Source organism: Lissotriton vulgaris, chromosome 1_1 (genome assembly GCF_964263255.1).
Source record: "Lissotriton vulgaris chromosome 1_1, aLisVul1.2, whole genome shotgun sequence".
Taxonomy (NCBI): domain Eukaryota; kingdom Metazoa; phylum Chordata; class Amphibia; order Caudata; family Salamandridae; genus Lissotriton; species Lissotriton vulgaris.
In genome coordinates, this window is record NC_141685.1 from 1,754,487,964 (window position 1) to 1,754,502,615 (window position 14,652).

Consider the following 14,652-nt stretch of genomic DNA (forward strand, 5'->3'; position numbering starts at 1 on the left):
CAGAGGAGAAATTATAGGTCATTCACACCCAGTAAAGAGGTTAGTCACCAGAGAGTGAGAATGAATAATCTGAAAGAGGCAATTGTTAACAAGAGGAAAAGATATATAATACTATCAGGTGTAGGGGCACAAAACATGAGATTGAACCGAGGTAGATATGTTAAGCAGAGCAGAAATGTCCCTCATTTTTTTCTTTTTAAGCTTAAGGAAGTATTTAAATGGCTTGTTTTCTTAGTTATAACAATAGTGTCTATTAAAGATTTATTCAGAAGATATGTTCCTTTATCCAAAATGCGTTATTTTGTCTATTTGAAATGTCAGTTTAGGCGGTTTGCCTTACAAGACTAGTTTTCTAGAAATTAAAAAGGTTAAGGCTGAGTTCCTTATATGCACTGAGACCAAATACACATTTAGCTTCAGGTTAACAGTAACAAAAACAGTGTGTAGGGCAACTCAAATGTTCTAGTTTTGGGTTGGCTTAGGAGTATTTCATACTCAGATGTCGGTAATGTGCCAGAATATGTTCTATGCAATTCTGTTTATCGTTCAACGAAGTTAAAGTCTTTTCTTGCATCTTCCACATACAAAACTTCACTAGGGTTAGGAGGATCTGGAAAACTTCAGTACGCTAAGTCGTTCTCTTCCTGCTTGTCGACTAAGCACCACAGTCCCCTGTAGCCCAAGTTTCTTCATACATTTCATAACATCACCTGCAATAAATGAATATGAGTTAGTAAAAACTGTACAATCCATCAATAGCAAAACAGCACTCCCTTTTATCAAGCTCTAGGCACTTATGTTTCTGTGCTGCCTAATTACACTTAAGAACATTAGGAAATTGAAAGTATGCTATGGGGAATAACTTGCTTGTGCACAAGTGGTGAAAGTCCAGATCTACTGCTGCCTATGATGGTTATAGTTTGCTTTTTGTGTGAGGGAAGCTTGAACCGAGATTACCTGCTCTGTTGCTTTTTAACTATTTAACAGAACCTTGCATTGCTGCTGCCTATGTTGTACCTGTTATGAGGGAAATGTGTATTGATGATGGATATTATAGAGTTTCTCGTTATAAAGGAGTCTCAAACTTCTGCTGCCTGTGCTGTTCCTCTTGTGTTGGCCTGTGTATTGTGGCAGCACTGCACTGCTAATATCTATGCTGCACTTGTTCAGTGTCAGTGATACTTACACTGTTGCCACTATTGATGAACTGTACCAGTTTAATGTTTTTGTGTCAGTGACATTTGCCACAACTGATGAACTGTACCAGTTTATTGTTTGTGAGGTAAAAAAGCACTGCAGTGAGTATGGCCTATCTGTTGTCTTTATGAAAGTAATTGCACTGTTGCTGTGTGTTGCCTTCCTTTTCTGTGTGTCACAACTGAACTACCTGTTCTGTGTGTGAAGGAAGTTTGCACTGCTGCTTGTGTGCAGTTCCTAGTCCGTGTATGAAGGAACTTTTCACTGATGCTGGCCATGCTTGGCTTGTGCTGTATGTGAGGTGATGCTTATTCTACATTAATCCTTTTTTATACGTGAAGGAAGCTTGCATTACTTCAGCCTGTGCTGAACCTGAACCAAGGGAGCCTTGCATTGCTACATTAAATACTGTATCTATTCTGTGTGTGAACAGATTTACTCTGCTGCTGTCAATGCTTTGGTGCCAGCTGCCGATCTGAATCAAAGCTGGCATGGGTGCTCGGACCTGTGATGCTAATGGGCCCAACCTTAGTCTCTGACAGTCTACCCACGTGTTGTTTTCTTTCAATATAATTGTTCCTTTCTTAAGTCTTATTTTCTTGCTATTTTTACCTTTCTTTGTTCCCCCACTATAACTGTCTAGCTCTCTTTTTAGGTCTCGCCTGGCTGGTGAGATTATAGTAAGGGGAAAAGAAAAGTTTACCAAAGAGCTTTAAAAATGAGGTTTATGGCCAGTGCATGTGTGGCATTCAAGCGCAAAGCTGGCATCTAGACTGCTTTCGACATTGCGCGCTCGGCATCCCTTCCTGCTCCCTCTCTTACTTTCGTTATCGCTCACACCTCATATGTTTGTTCCCTCCCACCCTTCCTTTGATGCCAGAGGGCTTTGGAATGCGGATTATGGCCAGTACATGTGCCTCACCATCTGCTCCCCCCGCATCAGACTTCAAAGGCTGCCGCCCCCCCCCATCAGACTTGAAAGGAATGCACTCCCCGCTATCTTGTTCTTTTAACCCTACACTTGCCATGCATTCGCTAAAGCTCACCAGTGGGCCTTTTGCCCCTCACTTAAAGCTCCTCTCCTCACATCTCTTTCTCGATCTTGCACCCACGCTCTTTCTGTTACTCCTTGCTCTCTTTATCTCCATTCCTCCCCTGTAGTTCTCTCTCATTCTCGCGCTCTCCCTCACTCTCCCCGTAACATCCCTCTCGCTAACCTACTTTCCCTTTCAATGCTGAATATTGAAAAATATAAGCAGTCGCCAGGTGTTTTTAACAAAGAAAATTTCACTTTGTACGTGCGCACAACTCGTGTGTTATTTTATTTTCTCCTCCTACCCCTCTCTCTATGTCTCTTTCTCGCTCTCGCACCCACGCTCTTTCTCCCTCCAACTCCACCCTCCAACTCCTACCTCCATCAGTCAGGGACACCACCACATCACTCAGGGGCACCACCACATCACTCAGGGGCACCATCACATCACTCAGGGGCACCACCACATCACTCGGGGACACCACCACATCACTCGGGGACACCACCACATCACTCGGGGACACCACCACATCACTCGGGGACTCCACCGCATCACTGTTTTTCTTTCACACACATTCTTTATTTGACCTCTAACCTTCTCTAGCTTGCTTTTTCTGGCTTTTTTCTCTCCTTTGTTCATTCTTGCTCTCTCACAAGTGCGCTCTGCCCCTTCCTAATACCCATCAGTCCATAATATCATTTCAGTACAGCACATTCTCATTAGCATATTCACAATTTTCTACATGTTTCACATCAAACACCGGAATAGGAAACATCAAAGTAACTTTACGATAAAAATGTATACATGGGCACAGCAAAGGTTGGCACAAGCCGGATCTGGCCGCAGCATAAGTTGGCCGAGGGCAGCCCTTGGGATGCTGAGCTGTGTGGCATAGAAGTCCTAGTGACTGACATACAAGAAAGGAGAAAAGCAAGAGCAAGACAGGGGAATGCATTAGCTGAGGTTGTTAATGAGTACATTATTAGCAGATGCCATCTCTTCTCTTCACCCTCCTTCAAGAGAGACCTCTGAGAGCTATCTCACGAGATTGTGTGGCGGTAACAGGGAGCTGTTAAATAAAATGGATTGTGCCTGTGTGAGGGAATCCTAGTTGAAATACACCCCTTAGACATGCGCAGTCCAGACATCCAGCTACTGAGTGTTTTTTTTTAAACACTGTAGCTGGATCATGCCTCAGCCCCTTCCTCCTTCTCCTGTAATCAGGAGCTTGGGGACGAAGCAGAGAAGGCTGATCTCTGCAACTGTGGTTTTCATGAAAACATGAGTTTCATATTTTCATAAACACTGCTACAATGGAAAATGTGCAGAGGCCTCACAGGAGGCAAAGGGGCTGCTCACTGGAACCCCTGAATAAGAAACAGCTGCTGCTTAATTTTGTGGAAGGATAAGTTTTGTTTAGTAACCTGCGCCCAGCACTATTGAATGGCGGCATGCCAAATACTAAGGTTGTGTAGTTTTGATTCCACCTTATCCACTAGACACTTTCTACCTCTATATCTCACTCTTCTACGTTCCAGTTGTCTCCCTTTGTTACGATCTTTCCATCCTTTTCTCCCTCCTTGAGTGTTTTTCGCCTCTCTTTTGCTCTGGGCCAAAGCCAGATGAGGAAAAATAATTGCTAGTCCTCAAAAAAGTGTTGATCGGCCTCACCTGCAACCACCGACTCAAATTAAGCACTGCGCTCTGCTGTTAACATCTTTTGCTGAACTGCTCTGTAGTTTGTGCACACACACGCTATGTCACCTTACACAGCACTTTCTGTTGCACAGATATGCTGAACACACAATCTATGCTGCATAACACAAAAGATATACAGTGATGCACACAAACTCCTTAGTGCAGGGCACAGCACTTAGTGTAAGCTGCACACACAGTTTGCGATTGTCTTTTTTACAAAGGATTAATGGGTGCACTTGGGGAAATTAAGTTACCAAGACAATGTAATGCACAAGGCAACTCAGTGTATGCAAATTTGTGTTCAATGAACAGCATGTCTTACAACATTTTCGAGACTGCTACAAACCAAAATGTATTATATGGTCACTATCTGTGATGCGATTCTTACCTGGATTGTTCTCTTCAAGAGTTACCAAGTAGAATAAACCTCGGTCGGAAAGTAGCTCTGGCACAAAAGGAAAGAACCTGTCCATTACTTCTCTTCCATTTTTGCCTCCAGCCCAGGCCGCCGTTAAACCGGAGATTCCAAGCTGTGATGGAAAGGAACACCTCAGCAAAAGCAACACACCAAATATTTTTGCATGAATACATGAAGAAAAGCAGCTATTTGAAAAGCAAGCGCTACGAACGACTGCGAAGCGGTCCGCCCTGCTTCTTTGTGCTTTAAAACTAGTCATAAGGGGTGAACTGATAGCAACATCAGCAGGCGAAAACAGACTCCGAAAGGAGCAGAGGAAGCAGATAGAGGCAGCGGTAGTAGAACTAGAGTCAATAGACAAATGCACCGGTGCTCCTCGTATCTGGAGGGAATTAGAAAAGAAACGTCTAATCCTCCGCTGTCTGGTCCTGGATAGGGCAGAATATGCTTTGCTACGCCTTCAGCACACATTTGTCCTTAGCAGCAACCGCTCAGGCCGTATGCTGGCCCACAAACTACTTCAGAGGGAGGTATCCTGAACTGTGCTGGCAATTAAAGCTCCATCCAGGGTAATTGTCTATGCAGACTCAGAAATAGCAGAGGCCTTCCACGCTTTCTACGCCAGACTCTATGTGGAGGAGACTCTCCACACGCAGACTTGGCTGGCTATCGCCATGACGTGCAGCTGACTACGCTGCTGATGACTGACACCGCATCTCACATCGATTGTCCTATCCAAGTCACCAAGCATTTGCAATGCAATAGGTCTCGAATTAGGAAAGTTTGAGCTATTGGTATTGTAAATGACACATTTTTTATTTATGTGTTTGTTTTGAAAATAGCCAAATTAATACCTTTGTCATTTACAATACCAATAGTTATAACTTTCGCAAATGTGACACCTATGGCATTTGTAATGCAATATGTGTTGTATTTACGTGACTTAGATGTATTGATATTACAAATAACAATGGCTTTTATTTTTTTTAAATAATTAATACTTCAATAAAAGTTATTGTAATTTATAATGGCAATAGCTTAAACTTTTGTAAATAACTTTTGTGAAGATTATGTTCAGTGTATTTTATTGTGACAAAAATCCAAGAACAGAAGTGAAATATTAACATCTTTTTGTGAAATTTGTAATAAAAACATTGAGAGAACATATTTGAACCAGTTGTTGTTGAATGGTTGCACAAACTGATGCTGTGGTGGCGCTGAGTGATGTTGTGGTGGCGACGAGTGATGCTTTGGTGTTCAGTGATGGTGTGGTAGCGCATAGTGATGTTGTGGTTCCCATGAGTGATGATGTGATGGTGTTGAGTGATACTGTGGTGATGTGATAGATAGAGTGAGGGCAATAGATAGATAGATAGAGGGGGGGCGATAGATAGCTAGAGGGAGTGCGATAGATAGAGTGAGGGCGATAGATAGATAGATTGATAGAGATATATAGATAGATAGAGTGAGGGGCAATAGATAGATTGATAGAGTGAGGGGCGATAGAGAGAGTGTAATTATGTGGCGTGTAATTATGTAGCACTGAGTAGCATTTGGAGTGTATGTTGCGATGAGCACAATGTATTTATGTAGCATATAATTATGTGGCACTAAGTGGTATAATGAGGAGTGTATGTTGTATTCAGTAGAGTGTAATTGTGTGGTGTGTAATTATGTGGCATTGAGTGGTATTGTTTGGGGTGTATGTTGCATTGCAATTATGTAGCATATAATTATGTGGCACTGAGTGGTATTGTGTGTAGTGTGTATTGCATTCAGTAGAGTGTAATTATGTGGTGTGTAATTATGTGGCACTGAGTGGTATTTGGAGTGTATGTTGCGTTGACGCAGTGTAATTATGTAGCATATAATTATGTGGCACTGAGTGGTATTGTGTGGAGTGTGTTGCAGTCAGTAGAGTGTAATTATGTGTTGTGTAATTATGTGGCACTGAGTGGTATTTGGAGTGTATGTTGCATCAAGGCAATCCTATACCTAAAAAATCACGGGAGTGGGCTCAGGGCTGGGGAGCTCAGTTCCACAATCTCTTACTACAAACACAGGTAAACAATGTCAGTCAGTAAGGCCCCCAAAGGTGTGTGCCAATAGGATTCCCATACACCCATGTACCTTAAAAGTAATTGTAAAAAATCACACAAGGATAGGGTGCAACAGCTTAAATGTACAAGATGAAACCCGGAAGAAACATGTGTAAAGGAAGTGTAGAGGAAGAGCCATGGAAACTGCAAAAGAGATTCAATGGTTGTGTTTGAGGGATGCTCTCTCTGAAGGATGGCTCAGTGAGGCAAACATCGATGTAGCACTATGAAGATAGTTCGAATCCCCCTAGAGTGACAGTATCATACGTTATTTACAGCACTTAAAAAACTGTAGTTGTTACCCAGAATGCCTAATTGATCCTTGCTGATATTTATACGTCCTGGTACTTACCAACTCGGGTACTTCCGAGCCTCCTACATAAAGAGCTTTTTCCTAACAGAATGTCACGCACCACTGTATGTTGTCTCCTATCATTCTAAGAACATTCAAGCATTTAATTGCCCGTTTTAATTGATACACGAAGACTTGACTCAGTTAAGAACAACAAACGAGAGGAAGCCAGCACTCAACACACAGGAGAGACCCCATTTGGAGATAGCATACGATACACAGCCTTGAAAAAATCAAGGTGGCAAAACAAAAACACACAAGGCTGCTTCAATTTTACAGTATGGGTACAGAGAACTGTAATAACTGTGAACACAGCAAGAACTGTCCTCAATCGCAACCCTCATCCGGCCTATTTAGCTGCCGTTTGGAACGTATTAGAACAGAGCCGGAAAGGGGTTTCCTGAAAATTCCATTCTGTAATTACAGCATAGGAAAAGTGTAGTAAAATGTAAAGGAGCGGGCTAATGAAAGCAGCGGTCATATCTAGTAGTGTCCCCGCTCCCACACCTCGGACCCTGAAGGCCTGTGGGAGCAGCACGGGAAAAGCCTTCAATTTCAAAGAAACCAACATTTCTTCAGGGAAAGTGAGCCCCCGCAGCCGGGGGGTTTCTCTGTGGAGGGTTTGCATCGGGCTCTCTGGCCACAAAGCATCGGTGTCTGCACAGGGCTGGAGAGTGACTCTCGCTCCTTTGTGACAGGGGCTTGGTTGTGAATATGGAGGAAGGGAGTACATAAAGCGCTCAAAGACACAAGCATTTTAGCCAAAACAGGTCTCCCTTTAAATCAGGGAGGGGTGGCAGTGCCATTGCGCTGACAAACAACTTCATTTTCCAGGCACAAAAAAAGCCAGCAGCGTTATCTGAGGTCGGGTTATAGTTCTGCGTATACTGAGTTAATCTTTTTATTTTTTTGCGCGAATCTACAGAAGATGTAACCCCTGGAAGAACTCCTCAGCAACCCCTAACCTTCCCACCCGACCCCCCTCGTTGTCATTGGCCTCTAGTGAACCTTTGACCAGTGGTGCCTTCTAGGGCAGCCATATGCTTCTGTTTCCAAAACCTGCCATTTGTTCCTGCCTCTCTTGGAAGGGATGTTGAGGGCGTGGGGGTGGGGCCGGAAGGTGGGCTAGAAGTTTCACACATGGGGTCTCGGATAGCCGCGGGGCGGGAGTGGGAGGGTTTGAGAATTGCAAATATTTAGATTGAACATGAATATGACTTTGAAGTCTGGTAACTTTTGTTGTATTATTTAGTTTGGCACTTTAAGGTCTTTGCTGATAAAAACGGTAGCTTTCCATCTATTAAGTGCCTTGGGTCAAACATCACCAACGAGGCACTCGCACGGCTACTAACCGGTCATATTTTCTATTCATTCAGCTACACATTAAGATAGTTTCAAAAGTTACAAAAGAACAAGCAATATAAGTATGCAACAAATTAAAAGCTAGAGCCTGCTTATTGCGACGCTGTAAAGCACATTTAACTTCCAGGAGTAATGTCTAACATTATGCACAGCCCAGTTGGAATGTAAACAAGCACCCCGTGGTGAACCGCCATAAGAGATAGCTTCCCTGAATCAACGGCAGGTCTCTGGGCAACGGGATGGGTGTATTTTCATTTTGTTCTAAGCGTGTTCTTTTTATTACCTTTTCTATTTGAAGAGCTTTTTCAGCTTTAATAGGACTAGTCTGCCACTTTGCGTTTGTTTATAATTTCAGGACTTCAGTTCGTACATGTCGTATTTCATTATATTACTCGATGAATTACATCTATTGAAGACTCTTTGAAAAATGTTTGTATTTTATTTGTATTCTTTCAAGTTGATCTCCTATACCTCGTTTATTGGTTGTGAAAGTACCAAAGACTGGTCCAGTCACTCTTCATCCTGTGATATAAAGCACTAATGTAATGTAGGAATGGGAAAACGGAGGAACACAGACTACAGAGAAAAGGGGAGACACCTTGGTGAATGGAGATTGAGAGGCCCGCGAAGGAGGAGGATGGGAAAGGAAAGGCAGCTGTAGACGTTGAGTGAGGAGACCAGAAACGAAGGAATAAATAAAGGTGCTTCACCATGCTGTTTGAAAAAATTCCATAACCGTTCGCATCTGCATGAACAGATTATAAAAAGTGGTATGTAAATATACATTTCTATTTAAACTACTGATTTCCAGGCATAGGCTGCGAACACCGCCTGTTATAAAGTAAGGGTTGACCCAATGGTACTGGGACCTGGGTATTCAATGTTGTGTATAAAGTGGTCCCTGTCAAAGCAAAAATACACAATCACAATTTTCATACAATAAGCATATTTTGAAAAAACTTTTTAGGACAATTATGCCTTGGCTGAAAGGACAATGTTGCTTTTAGGCTACCTTCCCAGTCGAATGCGTTTGAAATGCATTAACACCTTGCTTCTGAAAGACAACCAACTGAAGCCGTTCCAACGGTTCCAACAGTTAGTAGAGGTGTTTGAATGGGAGTCTGCAGTGGCACAATAAAGTGAAATGCTGCCCCCTTGTAAAGATCGTTATCACAGAGAGGAAATGTAAATCGGGCTTTGATCAACTCGGGGCAGCGGAACCCTTTGATGTGGCCTGGCGGCCGTGAAAGGAGAAATGCTGCTGACAGGGGGAAGGCTCGTGCATGAGAGCAGGTCACGTGATTGTGATTTACGTGAACTGTCCAAAATCCTCTGGAGGAGAGCCCTTGGCCTGAAGTAGTTGGTTTAGCGGCATTAGGGCTCTTTTTCCTATTCCTGCGGAATAGGAAAGGGGCGAGCCCTAAAAAGGTAGTGGAAGCATTCACCCGCCTCAAAACATCTAAATCTACGGGCCCAGATGGCTTTACCCCTCTGTTTTACAAGAAATTCTGTCAGCAATTGGTGCCTATATTGGTTAAGCTTTTTAACTCATTTATTGATACCGGAGCGATGCCTGATTCTCTCTCTGAGGCCTCTATATCGGTGATCCTCAAACCCTTCAAGGACCCCCTGAAATGCGCTCCTCATCGTCCCATCCCATTGCTAAACATCGATGCTAAAGCACAAGTTACTACTTGTGTAACGATATATCTGTAAGAGACATTAGTTAGTGATAGATTCCTTACCTTAGAATATCCCCAGGCGTCAGACTGGATCCGGTAAGTTTTGCGTAGCAGTACCCTTGCGCGTCGGGAGGCGTCGTCTGCGGCTCCGCGTCCGTCGTCGGCGTTGTGGGCGCCGTGATGATGTCGTCGGAGTACTTAGACGCCGCCTCCGCGTGCTGACGTCAGTTCTTAGCCACAGCTTTTCCACGCCAGATGCGCAGAGCCATGACAAAAACCGACACTGGTGCCAAGAAACTAGGGCCCTGAAAGGGGATGACCTTAACCCTAGATATCGGTTCGCAGAACGGGGAGGATGGGTGGGTCGGTAAGGAATCTATCACTAACTAATGTCTCTTACAGATATATCGTTACACAAGTAGTAACTTGTGCATCTGAAAGAGACACGTTAGTGATAGATTCCTTACCTTAGAATAGATACCCCAGCAATACCATCCCCGTGGTGGTGGGTCTGCGAACCAATATTTACACCAGAAAGTCCTGGAGAACGGAGCGGCCAAAATAGCCGTCTCTCCGGACTTGACTATCCAGGCAGTAGTGCCTAGCAAACGTGTGCAACGAGGCCCACGTGGCTGCCTGGCAAATGTCCTGCAAGGGCACACCTCGGCCCAAGGCAGTTGTAGTGGCCGTGGCTCGAGTGGAATGAGCCCGTAGCCCAACAGGTGGATCCTTCTTAGCCAAGGAGTAACACGCCTGAATGCACATGATAATCCATCGGGAGATGGTTCTCTTGTGCACCGCTTTCCCTTTCTTAGCGCCCGCGTACCCAACAAAGAGTTGATCATCCACCCGGAACTGGCGTGCGCGATCCAGATAGAACAAGAGCGCACGTTTTGGGTCCAGACGGTGGAGCCTCTCCTCCTCTCTCGAGGGGTGGGGAGGCGGAAAGAAGGTGGGCAATGTGATGGACTACCCAATGTGGACGGCCGTGACCACCTTTGGCAAGAAGGAGGGCCTAGTCCTCAAAACAACCTTGTCCGGATGGACTGAAAGGAAAGGAGGCTTACAAGAGAGGGCCTGGAGCTCACTCACTCTCCTGGCAGAGGTGATGGCTACCAGGAAGGCAGTCTTCAAAGAAAGAAGGCGAAGTGGACAGTTGTGAAGTGGCTCAAAGGGAGCGCAAATCAGAAATGTGAGAACCAGGTTCAAGTCCCACTGAGGCATCACGAAGGGAACAGGAGGAAAAGTATGAGTGATGCCCTTCAGGAATCGAGTTACGATAGGGTACTTGAATAAAGAAGGTTGGTCAGGCAGCCTCAGAAAGGCTGAAAGAGCCGAAAGATAGCCCTTGATAGTGCCCAGAGCAGAGCCCTGCTGGGCAAGAGAAAGAAGGAAGAGAAGAACCTCAGAGAGAGGGGCATTGAGGGGATCCACAGCCTTTGCTGTGCACCATGCCACAAATCTGTTCCACCTGCAGGCGTATACCGTCTATGTGGAGGGACGCCTAGCTGCCAGAATGATGTTGCAAACTTCAGGAGGCAAGTCAAATGGCCTCAACTGTCACCGCTCAATCTCCATGCATGGAGGTGGAGACTGGACAGGTTCGGGTGGAGGACCGTCCCCTGCTGCTGCGACAGAAGGTCCTCCTGAAGAGGCAGACGAACCGGGGGATCGACTGACATACTGAGTAGCTCGGGATACCAGTACCTTCGTGCCCAGTCCGGAGCCACAAGGATGACTTGTGCCCGGTCGCGCTCGATCTTCTTCAGCACTCTGGGCAGAAGAGGTATAGGCGGAAAGGCGTATAACAGACCGCAGCTCCACTCGCGACGAAAAGCGTCTCCGAGCGAGTGCCGCCTTGGAAATTCCAACGCGCATATCTGATGACATTGCGCGTTCTCTTCGGTGGCGAATAGATCTAACCAAGGCTCTCCCCATCGCAGAAAGAGGCCTTGCGCCACGTCCGAGTTCAGACGCCAGTCGTGATCCATCGAGCACCGCCGGCTGAGTTCATCCGCCCTGGCGTTCAGAGAACCTGCCAGGTGTTGAACCACCAGAGTCACGTCCTGATGTTCCAGCCATTGCCAGAGGCGCAGAGCCTCCTGGCATAGGGTCCACGACCCCACCCCGCCCTGTTTGTTGCAGTACCACATGGCGGTGGTGTTGTCCGTGAACACCTGCACTGCACTCCCTCGGACAGACGGGAGGAATGCTTTCAGTGCCAGACGAATCGCCCGCAGCTCCAACAGATTGATATGGAGCCGGAACTCCGCCGGAGACCAGAGTCCTCTGATCTCCGCCTCTCCCAAGTGGCCTCCCCAGCCCTGGAGGGACGCGTCCGTCACAACTACGTGCTCTGGTTGGGGTAGGGAGAGGGATCTGCTGTTGACCCAATCGCGGTCCGTGAGCCACCACTGCAGCTGTCTCGCAGTGCCCTCCGAGATCAGGACATGGTCGGACAGGTTGCCCCGGTGCTGGGCCCACTGAAACTTCAGGTCCCACTGCAGAGCCCGCATCCGCCACCGTGCGTGATGCACCAGAAGGATGCAGGAGGCCATCAGCCCCAGAAGCTGCAGCGTCAACCTGACCGAAACCCGGGATAACGGCCCGAAGATCGGAATCAGGGCCTGTATATCCCGGCCCCACTGTTCGGGTGGGTAAACCCGAAACTGCGCCGAGTCGAGAACCGCTCCGATGAAAAGGAGCTTCTGAGAGGGGCACAGGTGTGACTTCGGCACGTTGATGGAAAATCACAGCCTGTGCAGGAGATCCGCCGTAGTCTGGAGGTGGTTGACGACTGCCTGGGGCGAGCCCGCCTTCAACAACCAGTCGTCTAGGTAGGGGAAGACTGAAACCCCTAACCTGCGCAGGTGAGCTGCGACCACCGCCATCACCTTCGTGAACACCCGTGGGGCGCTGGTAAGGCCGAAGGGGAGCACGGTAAACTGAAAGTGCTCGAGGCCTACCGTGAACCGCAGGTAACGCCGGTGGGCCGGCAGGATGGGGATGTGGAAATACGCATCCTGCAAGTCCAACGCTACCATCCAGTCTCCTGGGTCTAGGGCAGTCAAGACCTGAGCCAGTGTCAGCATTTTGAACTTCTCCTTCCGGAGGAAGCCGTTGACGTTCCTCAGATCCAAGATAGGGCGTAGGCCCCCTTTGCCCTTCTTGGGTACCAGGAAGTAGTGGGAGTAGCAACCACGTCCTACTTCTGGCCCAGGAACGCGCTCGATGGCCCCCTTGGCCAAGAGGGCCGAAACTTCCTCCTGCAGGAGCCGCAAGTGATCCCCCGATACGCGGTGGTGTTGCGGTGGCATGGCTTGAGGGGTCATCTCGAAGGGGAGGGAGTAGCCCCTTCGGACGATCTGCAGCACCCACCTGTCCGAAGTGACTGTGCGCCAGTGAGAGTGGTGATGGCGAACCCTGCCTCCCACTGGCGTCACATGGGCCGAAAAGCACGGACTAGGAGGGTTTAGAGGCGGATGCTGCTGGGGCAGGTGTGGACTGGCTCCGCCTGTTTCCCCGACCACCTCCACGGCGGTTTCCACGGCCGCCGCCGTGCTGGACGACAGTTTGCGGCGATTGGCTGGCGGCACGTGTGGGGGCGCCCCTTCCCTGGCCACGAAAGGGGCGAAAGGCACTCATTTGCTGGCGCGGGGCCGAGAGGCCCAAGGACTTGGCCGTAGCCCTGGAGTCCTTAAAGCGCTCAAGCGCGTGATCTGCCTTATCGCCAAAGAGGCGACGGCCATCGAACGGCATGTCCATGAGTGTATTTTGGACGTCTGCCGAGAAGTTGGCGGATCTCAGCCAGGCGTGGCGTCGTATCGCCACCGTCGTAGCCATCGCTCTGCCCAGCGAGTCTGTAGTATCCAGCCCGCACCTGATATTATACTTCGCTGCGTCCCGGCCCTCCAGAAGGGCTTGGCCGAGTTTGGCCCGTACCTCCAACGGACACTCTGGCAGCACTTCCGTCACCGTTTCCCACAGAGAGTGGTTGTAACGGCCCAAGAGGCATGCGGAGTTGGAAGACCGCAGTCCCAAGCTAAGGGACGAGAACACCTTTTTGCCATAGGCCTCGTACCTCTTGGATTCCCGATCGGGAGGAGCCGTCGGGAAGGCGGTCTGGGAGTTAGAGGCCTGGATAACCAGACTCTCGGGGGTGGGGTGGGTGGACAGGAAACATGGGTCGCCCGGGGCCGGGCGGTGGCGTCTGGCCACGTTCCTATCTACAGGCGAACCTGTAGCGGGCCTGGACCAAGTGCCCAAAAGAACGTCTGTCAAGGCCTCATTAAACGGCAGCAGAGGCTCCATGGAGCATGACTGCGGCTTAAGGACCTCAGTGAGGAGGTTAGTCCTCACGGCCGCGACGGGGAGCTCAAGGCCCAAGGCCTTAGCAGCCCTCATCAACACCACACTATATGTAGCACCCTCCTCCGAAGCCACGGTCGGAGGAGAGACGAATCCAGTGTCTGGAGAGGTGTCCAGGCCACTGGCCTCCCCAAGGTCTCCTGTCCAGTCCATGTTAGACTGACATTCCCTTGTCAGAGGGTCCTCAGACCCCTCCCAATTCTCCTCGTCCCCCATCTCCTGAGATTCAGGGTCATAAGCAAATGAGGTGGATTCATAGAATTGGAATTCTCCGCACGGCGTCGAGAGCGGCGTCGGTAGACGTCGACCCGACGTCGGAACCCAGTGAGAGGAGGTATCGGGGCCGGCGACGCCCGAGGACTACGCCAGAGGGGACACCATACGGACCGACCCCGGGGGGGTCGTAAGGTCCACCGGGGACTGTCCATCGCCCGACGAGGGT

The 14,652-nt window shown here is 48.1% G+C and overlaps 1 protein-coding gene across 1 annotated transcript in view; it reads right to left on the reverse strand.

The window, feature by feature from the left end:
* Window positions 1-247: 247 nt before the first annotated feature.
* HEMK2 (HemK methyltransferase 2, ETF1 glutamine and histone H4 lysine) overlaps window positions 248-14,652 on the reverse strand; it is a 112,674-nt gene continuing 98,269 nt past the window's right edge. The window contains exons 6-7 of the mRNA XM_086919053.1: window positions 4,318-4,459; window positions 248-710 (exon numbers count right to left, since the gene is read on the reverse strand). Of these exons, the coding sequence (XP_086775179.1) occupies window positions 601-710; window positions 4,318-4,459 (252 nt within the window). The 3' untranslated portion in view covers window positions 248-600. The remainder of the gene's footprint in view (window positions 711-4,317; window positions 4,460-14,652) is intronic.